Source organism: Lycorma delicatula, chromosome 4 (assembly GCF_047948215.1).
Source record: "Lycorma delicatula isolate Av1 chromosome 4, ASM4794821v1, whole genome shotgun sequence".
NCBI lineage: Eukaryota > Metazoa > Arthropoda > Insecta > Hemiptera > Fulgoridae > Lycorma > Lycorma delicatula.
This window is the reverse complement of record NC_134458.1, coordinates 68,829,807-68,843,539: the sequence shown is the minus strand read 5'-3', so window position 1 is coordinate 68,843,539 and position 13,733 is coordinate 68,829,807. Positions and strand designations below refer to the sequence as shown.

Below are 13,733 nucleotides of genomic sequence, written 5' to 3'. Positions count from 1 at the left end.
ATAAATCCCTCTTCGATAATATTCAGCGTCTTATTGTAATAAAGTTGTTTTCAATCATTTTTTGAAAATGTTCTGCAGCTGCTGTGAAGCATTTTTGATAAATTAAGATGTAAAATTCTGCAAAATAATCATCCAACCTAGCAATTTTAGCATAAAACCTAGCATAAAACCAAATCAATCTTTTAAAGGTGGCGAACTCTAAAAAAAATGAATTTAAAATCAGCCTATACTCTTCCATATTCAGTTTTGGCTGTTTCTTTTACTGTTTTCAAGAAAGTTGTATTTCATGAGTCCAAGATTTATAATTTCGGTTTGCGCAAATCTCGTAACCATTTTTAACAGATGGACTTAACTGTATGTTTATAGGTTTGTTCATGCTAGCGTGTGAGTGCGCTTTTTTGCATTATTATTATTATTATTATTATTATTATTATTATTATTATTATTATTGCTAGGCTATTTAAATAGAAACTTAGTTACCTTGATGATGTAGTAGTAATTGGTGAGCCGAAGAACGAATGCACTGTTTTTACTGGAAGTTTGTTTACACAAAGGTGGGTGTGGGTGTAAACACTAGACCGATGGGGAAGAGTAATAGAGTTTGGAAGCAATATTTCTCCCTAAATGACATTAGGGGAGTGCTATCCTCCCTCAAAGAAATGGAGGGGACTTCGGGTATATAAGATTTGCCGGTAAAGGAAACGCTCAGTAGCCGCTTTTGAGTTGTACTTGTTTGAACTCAGACACAGTTACCTTAAATTCTTTGGGTAAGTACAAACTAGTCTGACGTATATTTGTAATACCATTTACCACAGATGGTAATCGGTTCTGGCGCAAAGTTTCTTTTTTATTATAAATCTGCTGAGTGATACAAGCCTTTTTAGGCGTGTATAAAACTCAGTTTATCTTTGAATTAAACTTTATTGAAAATAGTTGTAATAAAAAAAAAATACTTATTCAGACAAATATAATTTATAATTGCCATTATTTTTGTAAATAACGAAATTTAATTCATTGATCTGAAGTTTTGATCGATTCTGAAAGTTCTTTTACTCCAACGTATTTAAAATAAATATTTCCACCGATGCAGTATTAACATTTCAAAGTTCCACTAACCGCTATAAAATTCTGTTTTCAAAGCTGTAATTTGTCAGAGGTTTTAAATCTAACGCATGGCAAATATATTTTTTTTTTTTAATTTTTATACTCCTTGTTCATAAAATAATTCGTAGCCAATAAAAAAATATTTCTATACTTTTAATTAATTCACAAATTTCATTCTTTGAGCCGATGAACTTACCTTTTAAAGATGTTATTTTTTACGCTATAAAATGTTGCTTATTTAAAGTAACCTCTCCTTGTTTCATCCCAGTATTTATACTGGGATCAAGCGTTTACCCATCAATTTTTAAAAATTTCTCTTTTGCCTAACTCACTATATTATGAAACGGTTACAAACATTCAATTTGAAATAAAATAGTTTTGATTTCAGGGTGAAAATTTCGTACCTGTTTATAAAACTTTTTTCACAGATAAACAAAACATTTGACAATATTGAATAAATACGGCATTAACAATTATTTAAAAGAATTTTAATTTAAAAAAATTGTGATTAAAAGATTAAAAATTTTAGAATACAGTAAAAAGTAAATTAGAAATATTATAAAAAGAAAGATAATAACATTTTTAAGATATATTTCGAATTAATAGTAAAAATTAAAAATGTAACATTAAATTACCATTAAGTTAGAAGAAGTTGAAAACCTGGATCAAAATGTAATTTCTTTTCTTAAAAAAATGCGTTATTTAAATTTAAGATATGCACTGTCAAAAACCTAAAAGGTTTGACTGAAAAATAATTATAATGTCGGGCAAGATATTTTACAGAAATTTCATTTAATAAGTATTATGGAAGACTATACAAAAAAATATCTTTTTACGGTTTAGAAGAATAAAATAAAAATAAAAATTATATTTTTTATAATTGTAATGTTTTGATAACGTCTCATAAAAGAGATATGAAGTTCTACCTCCCATGTTTTAAAATCCATAGGCCACGTTCTCGGCTGATTATTAAAACATGGTAGCGGTATTATAATTTTTTTTTTTTATAACTCAGCCTACCGGGACGGTCTAGCGGTTAACTCATCATCGCAAGTCAGTTGTTTAACGGCTTATCTTTGAAGTCGAAGGTTCTGTGGTTTAAATCCTAGTAAAAGTTCCTTTTATACGGATTTGAATACCAGACAGTGAAAACCGGTGTACTTTGATGGTCGGAGTTCAGTTAACCACACGTCTCAGGAATGATCGGCCTGAGTCTGTACAAGACTATACCTCATTTACGTGTCATACATACATATCGTTTTCATCTCATTGGGCCGTGGAGAGTTGCTCATTCTTCACTAGTCGAATAGATTGCAACGTACACATTATGGAAGAAAGATTGTTAAAATCTAATCTTTAACAATGACAATCTTTAACATTGTTAAAGATTGTCTTATAAAATATTAGGCCTGGTATACCGCTCTAATTCTGCCTGGGCTTTGTATAATTTTTGGCATTAGTTGAAAGGTAAACTGATATCAAGCGTTAACGTAATATTATTTTCACTTATGAATATCGATATCTGCATTAAAAATCTACACCTGTTATGTTTTCTAATACATGTTATATCTAGATTAACTGTATCTAATATTCTGATACTACGTTCTGTTAAATATACAAAAAATAAAAATAAAATTAATAAAATTAAAAAAAAGATAAAAAAGTAATATTACTGTTACTTTACTAGGAAGTAAATCATTGATATAGTTATCAGTTTATTACGAGATTATTATATATAACTTTTTTTCAGCTAATAAATTCAAATTGTTTTAGTTTTAAATGGATTTTTAGCGGTCGTTATTTCTTCGTACATGTTTTTATTTACAGACTTATCGTTCTTGGAGATGTCTTTTTAATTAAAAGAAAAAACTAACCGCATATAATTTTAATAAAAGCATTAAAAGTTGTTTGAACTATGTTCAGATTATGTAATTCTTCGATTAATTTGGCTTTTTAAATAAAAACGTATATTTTCTCTCAGAGATAAAATATTGTACCGTTATCGGTAACGAATGAGTAACATAACTGCTGATGAAACGTTTGTTATAGGAAACGTTTTATTGTTTATAAATGAGGCCCAGAAAATGCAGTAAAACCGTTACGATTTGGCATTCTGCACTTTCCGTACCACAATGTTGAAAATTGTTACAATTTGGTAGGTGTTGTGTGTAGTGTTAACTATAGATATATTATTATTCTCTGTTATTTACTGTAATCTGAAATCGAATAAAAGTTTATTTCTGAAAATGTTTGCATAAAAAAGAAGTTTTGTTTTTCGTGTTTTTAATGTTATAATTAGATTATCTCATCTTTAATTACACTTTTTACAAACAAATTTTCGTTGTAATTTATAGAACATTTTTTATTAAAATAGTTCTGGAATGTTTTGCACATCAAAAATGCAAGTCAAAGCTCTAAATTATAAGCAAAATTTTAAATATATACGAAATTTTATAATTTTTAAGTCGTACATATTCGAAAAAATCCTAGAATTCTGTAGAAATTCTAGAAGTTGTAAAATATATTTAGCAAAACGTTATAAATTAAATATTTAGAAAAGAATCCAAAATTTTAATCGTCCGTAAAATTACTGCAAACTGTAACCTCCATATCATGTTACTGTTAAGCTGTAATCTTAACTACCTAATAATATTGAACTGGTGTCACTAAAAGCTGTCAGATTTTTCATGTAGATTTTGAGAAATGAAAAAAGAAACAGCTGTTTTGTCGCAAATATATATTATTTAGCTTTAATATTATGATTTAATTTTACTACTATAGTTATTTCGAAAACTCTGAAGCAATTTAGATGTATTTCAAAAGTCAAAAGCTTTTTAGCACAGTTCATGTAATCATAAAATATTTACCGAAATTTCAGATTATATTACGGTAGTTCTTAGCATCTTCCCGGTTTTTTTGTACCATCACATATAATCTTTTCTTTTCGAAAGTTGATTATTTCTGTGAATGTCACTTTCTCCGTCTATAAAAAATTAATTGTTGGACACTATCGGAATGAAACATTAATGATGATGAATTGTTTAAAAAAGTAACAGTTATCGATTTAATTTCTTTTTTCATACGGTTTAAACAAAAAACAGAAGAAACATTAAGAGAGAATTCTCTTAACGTAACGTAAATGTTTTCCTCTTTTGTGTGTACATTTTGATTTGATAGGCCATGATTTAATCCTTTTTTTAAGAAGGTTTAGGAGTCTGAAAAAAAATCTTTCAGGCGAGACGCATGTGTTTAAGCTACTCCTCTATAATTATTATCTAATCTGATAGTTGTTTAATTTTTTTTATATGTAAATCTTAGTTAGATTTCTGTCTTATCTCAATAATAATAATAATGTTATTATTATTACTTTTTTGGACAAAAAAATATTTTGGTACTGAAACCCGTGATTTCTACAACAGTTGAACCTAAAATTGTTGAGGACTAAACCAACAGTTAATTATTTTTATTTATGTTTTAATAAGATTCAAAAATGTAAAATAACATGAACACAGTTTAAAATTTCTTGCTTTTAAGTTAATAAATTATGATGGTTATAAGAATCTTACCTACACCTTTCGGTGGAATTTTTAATAATAATTAAGATAATCATTATTTCTTTAAAGAAGTGGGATGGAAAACATATAATTTACATTTACATACAAACTAATTTATGTTTACGTAATTTCATTACAATAATTTACATTAAAACATAATTTTAAGTGATTAAAAAAAATTAACATAAGTTATGTCCAGTTTTGGATATTTCTTTACTGCGTATACAAAACATACGCACGCAAGACCAAAACAAGGATATATAATTTCATAAGTAATCATTATAAAATTCATAAGCATGTTTATCGGTTATTTTCTATGCATTACATTTGAAAATCTTTATAATTTTTTATAATAATAATTTAAATTTTAAGTTAGGAGTCCAAATAATTAACTAATCGAAGACCAAACAATTTTATGTTAAACTGTTTATAAAATTCCTAGAAAAGACCGAAGAACATAATAAATTAATAATGTCCCTAGTGTTATGATCGGGAAATTCTAAGAATTAAAGGGACAAACACCCGACACTGTGAAAGGCTAAGAGTTAAAGAGGTATACAGTGCATTTCAGGGTTGTTTACTTTTTATTTTGTAAAAAGTTTTGATTTTCATGCTAACGGATAAGTATATGTAACTGACTTTTCGTTGTGAAAACAAAAAAAAAAAAAATCTAAGTTTCAAAAATATAGATACATTTAAATTCAATAAATAATCTAATTTTACTCATAATTTAAAAGAAAAATTTTCGGCGATCTTGAGAAGCGTCTTTGCAACATATCTTATTGGCTTATGGTTCGAAGAAAATTGAAAGTTATCTTTATTTAAAAACAATTTACGTATGCATTTTTGTAGCTTTAAAAACAATGTTTTTTTTTTGTGATTAGATTGACGAGAGCACTACTGAACGAATTAACTGTTTTCCGCCGTCATGAAAATCCTCATAGAAATTTGGATAGGACAAAGAATTTCCCTATTTTTAATATTTAAGATTAACATGAAAACTCTGCGCGTTGAAAAACACGCGGAGTTTTCTTTTTACAATTCATGTGTTTAAAGCAACACTAATTAATAGAGCGTTTATGAAAATTTGTTTGTGCAACTAGATTTTTTTTCTAAAATGGTTAAAATTCATACTAATTTTAAGAGCCTAAGCAATTTATTCATATTATTATTGTTCACCAGAAGAAACCATAAAACCCCCATAACCTAGTAGATCACCCTGCTGGTCAAGAGCGCTTCAAAAAAGCAACCCCGAGACTCACAACAACAGTTCACCTACCCCTACACACAGATATCAAACATCAATAAGAAGTCCTAACTTTCCAGGGAATTGAATTTCTACCGCACGTAAACAACAGCCACAGTCCTTACTGTTGATCCAATGACTGTACTCTTTGCGCAACCTTTTACAGTTGATGCAAGATGGAGCCTCAGCTTTTTGCTGACGATCGACTGTACACTGTACACTAGTAATTTGTAGCGACTTCACTCGCTTCTTCACCGCTGCTCGCAAGTTAATTACATAGCTTTTCTTATATTTTCCTTGCCTCGCCATAATGCCCGGACACTAGTGAACGAACGTTTCTCTTCCCCCTCGCTTCAGAGAGTAAGCAAATAAGGTTAAGCTGTAATTCTTATGAAGTAATTTATGTGTATAACAAATATTTTAGTTAAATAATCAATTTAGCAATTTTAAATTTAGCTAGTACTATTTAATAGTACCATATTTCAGTAGTCCTATATATTTTTCAAATACTATTTATTCGGTGTTCATCCAAGAAAGAACGATTAGAAAATTCTTATATTTTCAAAAGTATGTTTATCTTAAAAAAAAAACGTTATTCTTAAAAAATGTTGGTCGTTTTGTCAAATGAAAGACTTTAGTCTGAATTTGCCAGATTTTATGCAGATATTTGCTTGCAGTTTGCAGGCTGTTATTACAACAAAAATAATAAAAAATAAAAACAGTACTCCAAAATTTGTACTCCTAATCACTTGTTTTCTACATAGACAATCCTAAAAATCTGTTAGTCATCCACCACACGAATTTCAAATTAGTAAAGTGAACGGTAAAATTTTATTATTTTTTTGTTTAGGGCTAATACGATTTTACTGTAACAAGATCGAATTTTTGTTTCGAATTTTAGGAGAGGAATCTATCGATACTACCTTGAATCCATACTAAAGTTTAACCTATAACGAAGAGAGTAAAGATTTATCTGGTACAGAAACTTAGCTAAAGGCAAAATGCAAAATGAAATTTTGCAGTTTTAGTGTAGATTCTTGTTTGACTTCAGTATTTATGAGCGATAATAACGTAAATATAAGTAGATGAACAAGTATTTATTTACGGGTGATAAGTGCGCCCACACATTCATTCTTATTACGTATCTGTATTCTATATCGACTTCACGATAGATGATATAAATGTGATCGTAACGGGAAGATGATAAAGATGTAGGTGTGAACTCACTTTTAGTGTTCGACTATGAGAGAGGTATTCAACGATGAAACCGTTCATCGTAAGGTTTTTCTTTATGGATTTTATTCTTATCCTGCGACTTATTTCTTTAATTTTTTTTGACAGACTGACAGTATACATCATTGTTCTGAACAGAATCTATAGAATTTGGGTAGACAATGAATATAATGAAACAAATATTTTTTACTTAACCGGTATGTGTTTATTGTTAATGTTGCAGACCAGCCGCAAAATGTCCCGCTACAACATTGTAATCTGCTTCCTCGTACTCGCTCTCTTGGTTCTCACTGAAGCCACTTACCGCAAACCACCCTTCAACGGCAGCATCTTTGGAAAACGTGGAAACGTTGCAGGTTTGTAACGATAAATTATTTTTAAAAAAGTCAGTTATTCAATAATCTTATTATTTATCAAATAACTGTATTTAAGTAATTAAATTTACATGCATTAAGCAAAATCGATTCACACTCCAAAATTCACTGAAGTATTCAATAACAAGACCAAAGATAATTCTTAAAATTCTTAATTTTTTTCTAACATGGAACTATTCGATCAATCTGGCAATACTTAAAGCTAAATTAATTCTTAAAGCGGCAGCTCGGCTGTTTGAAAATTTTCAGTACTATCTATTTTTTTCTTTTTGATATGATTTCAAAAAAAAAACATAAATGGAAAATAAGTATTTGTATGAAAAAGTCCAGATTTTTTAAAAAAATAAGTCCATTAACTTTTTTTCAAGTAAACTTTGAAATTAATTTAAATACGGTTCTTTTTTTAGTGTAAATTAAAAAAAAAACATTTCCTGTTTAATGAGAAACGCTCTTTAATTTACCCTAAATTTTGTTAATTTGCTACGATTAACAAAATATTTCTATAACAAAAAACTGGACATCTAATTCTAATGTTTATTTGAAAAAATATCTTAAGGTATCCCTAAAACAACCAGTAGAATATCTTTTTGTATTAAAAATGGATAAACACCCTGAAAAACACCACAGGAAAGACAGTGTTGGCTTTCGTATAAGTTTACTTATACTGTTATGAGTTTTCACTATGGTTTATTCAAGATACGTGTAATATTTCTTTTTCGCTTTTCATTCTGCTGAGGCGATCACAAGTCCTTAAGGATGATTTTGTTTTATGTAATTCCCGTGTAAGGTATCTGCAAAGATTTACTTATCGTTATTTTAACTTACATTTTATATCGTGTAATGTTTTGCACTCTATTTTATTTTGAATGTTATAGTTTTAATTTATTCTTTACAATATAGATTTATTAATTATTTTTCTTGTGAATTACAGCATCTTATGATTAATAATTAACGACTGATATTATTGTCGGTCATACTAACTCTTCGTTAGGAGAGTTAGAAACGAAACTACTATCTGTAACTTGAAATTTTATGCGCATTTTATTCCTGGTGACAAGGAAAAAATCGATAATGGAGGGTTCCAAAAAAAAAAAAACAGTCTGAAAATTTCACTAGTATCATCTGAAAACGACTAAAGAATCTCTGTTTTATTTTATCAGGATGCTTGATTTATAGTTCTGAGATGGGCTTTCATCTCTTCTCCTCAAGGATTGTACTTTCAAAATTATTCCGGTACCTATCCTTTTCGAGTTGATACATTTTTTACTTAAGGTAAACAGCTTTTACCTCGGAATCTACTGGATAGCAAGTTTAAAAAAAACACCGTTTAAACTACGTATGAATTTAGATTCGTAAGTATGAACTGATTCCTGTCCATTCGATTCTACTACTTCAAAACCTTCAAGCGTATGGAATATAAACTGTATTGCACAACATTTTCCGTCTGTAAAATATATTTTTATCGGTTTACTCACCATTTATACGGTACAGATCTCATAATACCTTACATTCGTCTGCACATCTTGTTATACAGTCCGCTTCATCTTATTGTCATCCTGTTTGTCTTCATTTAAACCCCGAACTAGATTTGCTATCTTTGTCGGCATTATCTTCTCAAAATTTCTCTTGAGATTATTTCAAATTCTTCCGAGCAGGTCAGCTGTACATTTCTCAACGCGCCATTTTTTACTTTGTATTCTAAATCGCCTTTGTGATTCCACGTACGGTTCGATTAAATTAGTTTTATTTTTCATTTCTTTTGTACTTCCATCGTCCAGTTTACTGGATTTTTTATTAAAATTTTCAATAAAATAAAAATATTTATTTATTAAAATTATTAAAAAAAAATCGAACGGTAAAGACGATTTCAACCTTTTTGGAAACGAATGAAATACAGCTCATATACTGACTGAATTATATATGAAACCTAAAATAATCTATCGTCGTTGTTATTATTATTATTTAGGTTGCAACCGCTTTCAATGTATATACCTACTTGAGAAACTGAAGTGTTTGCAGTACAAACAGAAATCCCCATATAGATTACTGTTGAAGATGGTCTACGATTGATAACTCTTAAGTGTAGTGGTGTAATACACACAGTTGAAAAAGTAGTATCTCCTTTGTCTTTCCTTTCTAATGGAAGAAATGTTGACACAACCATTTGGAAACCGCCATATCCATTATCTTATAAAGTACTTCACTTATAAAAACGATAAGATATAGAATTTATCTTCTTCATCGTTGTGGAATGACTCCAATAACTTGTTCCTATTACGGTTCAATTTAAGTACGCGATATATAAAATAAATTATGCTATTAAATTTGTTAACGAATAGCATTTTGTTTGCTATTATCTTAATGAATCGTGAATTTTTTATTTATATGATCTTTCATATTACGTGAAATTCATCTCATCAGAAAAGTTCGAGATATTAAGTCACGTAAATTAATGTACTTACACCGACGCATTTAAAAATAAAACGTTATTCTTTACCACAAATCTCAATATCTGTTGTTCCAATTTGAAAAAATTATTTTATTTACCGATAGGTCATGTCTTTTTAATAAGTACTACTTAGTTTGGGGGGGGGGGGGAAGGAATTTTATTAAACAGCGAAGAATAATTTGAATATAAAATTAAGACTATTTCTCAATTTATTAGTCTTTTCTCAAACGTTTTTTTAAAAAATTCAACCCTTCTTGATTATTAAAAATTATGCACTATTGACACTGTGTAATAGAAATGGAATCGAATTGTTTTGTTTCGTAGATTACTTTCTTTTCTATTGGAAGATATTACCATGGTTTTTATCTTCCTATAAAATAAACTCAGGATGGGATCGAATCATTCTAGAACATTTTAATGTTTGAAATCAGAATTAAAAAAAAAAAAAAAATATTTTAATATAATAATTCTTTTTTATTTTTGTCTAATTCGTATCTTTATTCATTAAAGTTTCACTATTTGCGAAATGGTGACTGAATGAAAAATAGTTCCGGGTTTTCCATTTTTTGTATTTAAACGTACGGTAGCGACGAATGAGTCTGACGTAGAAGTGAGCAATCATTCGATAACGTAAATGTTAGATCGATTTTCTTTAGTTATCGTTCTTGTTGAAGCCGGGCAGAGCCCGTATTGTTCGAATATAGATAAAAGATTTATTTAAATTACTGAAAATAATTTTTGAAATATTCTAGAATACGTTATTATATAAAATTTAAATTTACAAGTGAATCTAAATTAATACCGGAGAATTAAAATTAAATTTACAATAATTTACGTGACTTAATATCTCGAATTTTTCTGATGAGATGATTTCACGTAATATGAAAGATCATATAAATAACTTTTCTCCGATAACTCACGCTGTACGCTTTCTAACGTTCGTAAAATTGATTACGTAATTAAATACAGGCTACCTACGATAACGTTAAATTAATTACTCACTTTTGAATTTCTCAGTGACTTTAATTAACACGGTTTTAGCAGGGATGTAGATGCGGTATATTTCTTCGGTGGCCTAATTAAATTTTCTCTTATAGTAAAATTTTGTGTTCACGAGTTAACAATAATTCTGTGACGGTACATCGTATTAAATAAATCAAATAGTATATATCGTCACAAACCACTTCTTCTTGTCACAGCTGTAACTTGGGTTCTTATCGTTTTCATTCCAGAACTCATAAAAATTACTAACTTAAAATGTATTTATTTATTTATTTATTCATTCAAAAAATGTTTCTTAAAGTAATTAGCCTGACAGGCTAATTACTTTGTTACGTAAAAAGATATTCTTTCCGGAGCAGTCTGCTTCATTTTATGTTTATCTTAATTTTCCTATCTCACAAAAGGTATCCGTTTCCAAAGTAATTTTTGCATCGATTATGTACACAGAGGTTTGGCGTCCTCGGACTATTATATTCTATAATCAAAGTCTAAATGAAAAATTATTTTCATTTATTTATTGAACTGCGTCACGACCTATATAAAATTTCGATTTACATAAAATATAGTTTTAATTCACTATTGCATATAATCTCTTCCGTTTTATCGTTGTTAGTAATTAGAACTCAGAATATTCAAAGATCGGTGAGAAATAATGTAAAAAAATATTTGAATCATTCTCAATATTTCCATCAACTTTCCGTATTCTATGACGTCAGAAAGTACCCTTCTAGAGCGAACATAGAAGAGAGGAATTAAAAATAAGAGAGATGAAGGATATGTTAAAAAAAAAAACTAGAGAAGATTTATAGCATTGTTTCGTTTAATTTTTTTTTTAATTTCTGGTTTAACAGTAAACAGCTTGATTCTGAATCTGCTCTGCGTTCACTGTACCGTAATATTATGTTTAGATGAAGTTCAAAATTCGAAGATAATCGGTCGCGTACAGTTATGTATGTGCTCAAGTTAGGTAGGTGTGCTTGAACAGTGATATTAAGAAATAGCATGTTTATTTACACTTCATAGTGTAGTTACACCTTGAAAATCGGTCTACCAGCGATAATGATAATCGTGCTAGATTTTAGTAGATATCAATAAGAACTGAGAGATCCTTACGTACTAATCATCCCGCTCTCTGTTTAGCACAACGGTATAATTACTGTTTGTACTGTTTGAAGCCGAAACTTTTGTACTCCACCGTAATCATAAAAACCTAACCTCTAGTTTTAGGAATTCTTCGTTTAGAAAATGTATTATATTACTGTATTTTCATTAAAATCTTAATAAAAAATGTTGAAACAATTAAAAAATAAGAAACTTTGGGGAGATTTTTTTTTCTTTTCGGACGAAAACGTTTGTCATATAACGGACAGGCCAGCATTTTAAAGTTTCTCACTTGTAAACCCATGGAAAAATTAAACGAAATCGATCCTAACAGTTGGCGGAGGTCTGCCATAGAAACTGTACAAATATCGGATTAACTTTGTTTAAAAAAATCATTTTGTTGGAATTAGAGATCACCAAAAAATCCTAACTTCTGAATTTCTTAGTATCGGATCGCTGTACGATTATACACTTTTTCTTTATTCGAGCGTGAGAAAGTGGGAAGGTATTTACCATTAAATCTTCGCATAGTTAAATTTTCCTGTGTTTCTTTTTAGAATTTTGGGTCATAGGAAATGTAGCCTAACATTATTCACATTAAAATTAATCTTCGAGATTATTATAATAGCATCAGCATTTTGACGTTCATATACGTGTTTACGATATTTTACTCATCATAATTAGTCTTAAAAGCGATTCATTCAACGCATAAAAAAATGAATTATTTCATTAGTTTTTATCTTACTCCGTATTTATACAGGACTTTAAATTTGAACGATTCAGACGTGTTTATGTTTATTATTTTTCAGAGTATGAGAGCGCCAGCAAAGCTTTGTCGTCAATGTGCGAAATCGCTTCAGAGGCTTGCGCTGCTTGGTTTCCTGTTCCTGATAACAATTAAATTGTAAGTAAAATGCTACTTAATTTTTCTCATAATCTATGAAATTATAAAATAAATGTTTACTTTTATTAATTTTTTATTACTTTAACATTGTTTCAGGAACTCCTGAAAGGGAATCTCATGAAGAATACTTCTATGTAAACAATTAATTATGGAATAAATATTAAACTTGTATGTATTGAATCGTATTTTATTATTTCTTATTTATTTTCACCTCATGAGTTTTTAGCCTGTTATGTCTAACAATTTTTATTAAAGCTTTTTATTAAAAATTGTTAGAAATTGTTATTAGCTTTTACTGTAAAGTAAAAGCTAATAACCATTTCGGGTGTTATACACTACTACTTGCCGACCTACTTGGCGGGTGTCTTCGTCTTTCATCCGAAAGGTTCTGGGTTTGAATGCTGTCAGGCTGGGCAATTTTTAACAGTATACATATTTTATATCATATTCCCATGCACAAACCCTGAGCTAAAAAAAGTGTAAAGTAGAATGCAGTTGTCTCTTCTGAACCCACTGGGTTGGTCTAGTGGTGAACTCGTCTTCGCAAATCAGTTGATTTCGAAATCGAGAGTTCTAAGGCTCAAATCCTAGTAAAGGCAGTTACTTTTATACAAATTTCAATACTAAATCGTGGATACCTGTGTTCTTTGGTGGTTGGGTTTCAATTAACCACACATCTCAAGAATGGTCGGCCTGAGACTGTCAGTACAAGACTACACTTCATTTACATTCATAAATATCATCCTCATTCATCCTCTGAAGTAAT

At 29.2% G+C, this 13,733-nt stretch overlaps 1 protein-coding gene across 1 annotated transcript; it reads left to right on the top strand.

Moving 5' to 3' along the window:
* Positions 1-715: 715 nt before the first annotated feature.
* On the top strand, positions 716-13,133 carry SIFa (neuropeptide SIFamide). The gene is made up of 4 exons (XM_075361962.1): positions 716-767; positions 7,361-7,493; positions 12,873-12,967; positions 13,064-13,133. The coding sequence occupies exons 2-3, from the start codon at positions 7,373-7,375 to the stop codon at positions 12,962-12,964; spliced, it is 213 nt and encodes a 70-aa protein (XP_075218077.1). The 5' UTR covers positions 716-767; positions 7,361-7,372; the 3' UTR covers positions 12,965-12,967; positions 13,064-13,133.
* Positions 13,134-13,733: the final 600 nt, after the last annotated feature.

Bases quoted from the DNA above. Each gene is read 5' to 3' on its own strand.
- SIFa (XM_075361962.1), top strand. From the start codon at position 7,373: ATGTCCCGCTACAACATTGTAATCTGCTTCCTCGTACTCGCTCTCTTG. The intron at 7,494-12,872 runs GTTTGTAACGAT...ATTATTTTTCAG, and splicing joins AAAACGTGGAAACGTTGCAG to AGTATGAGAGCGCCAGCAAA.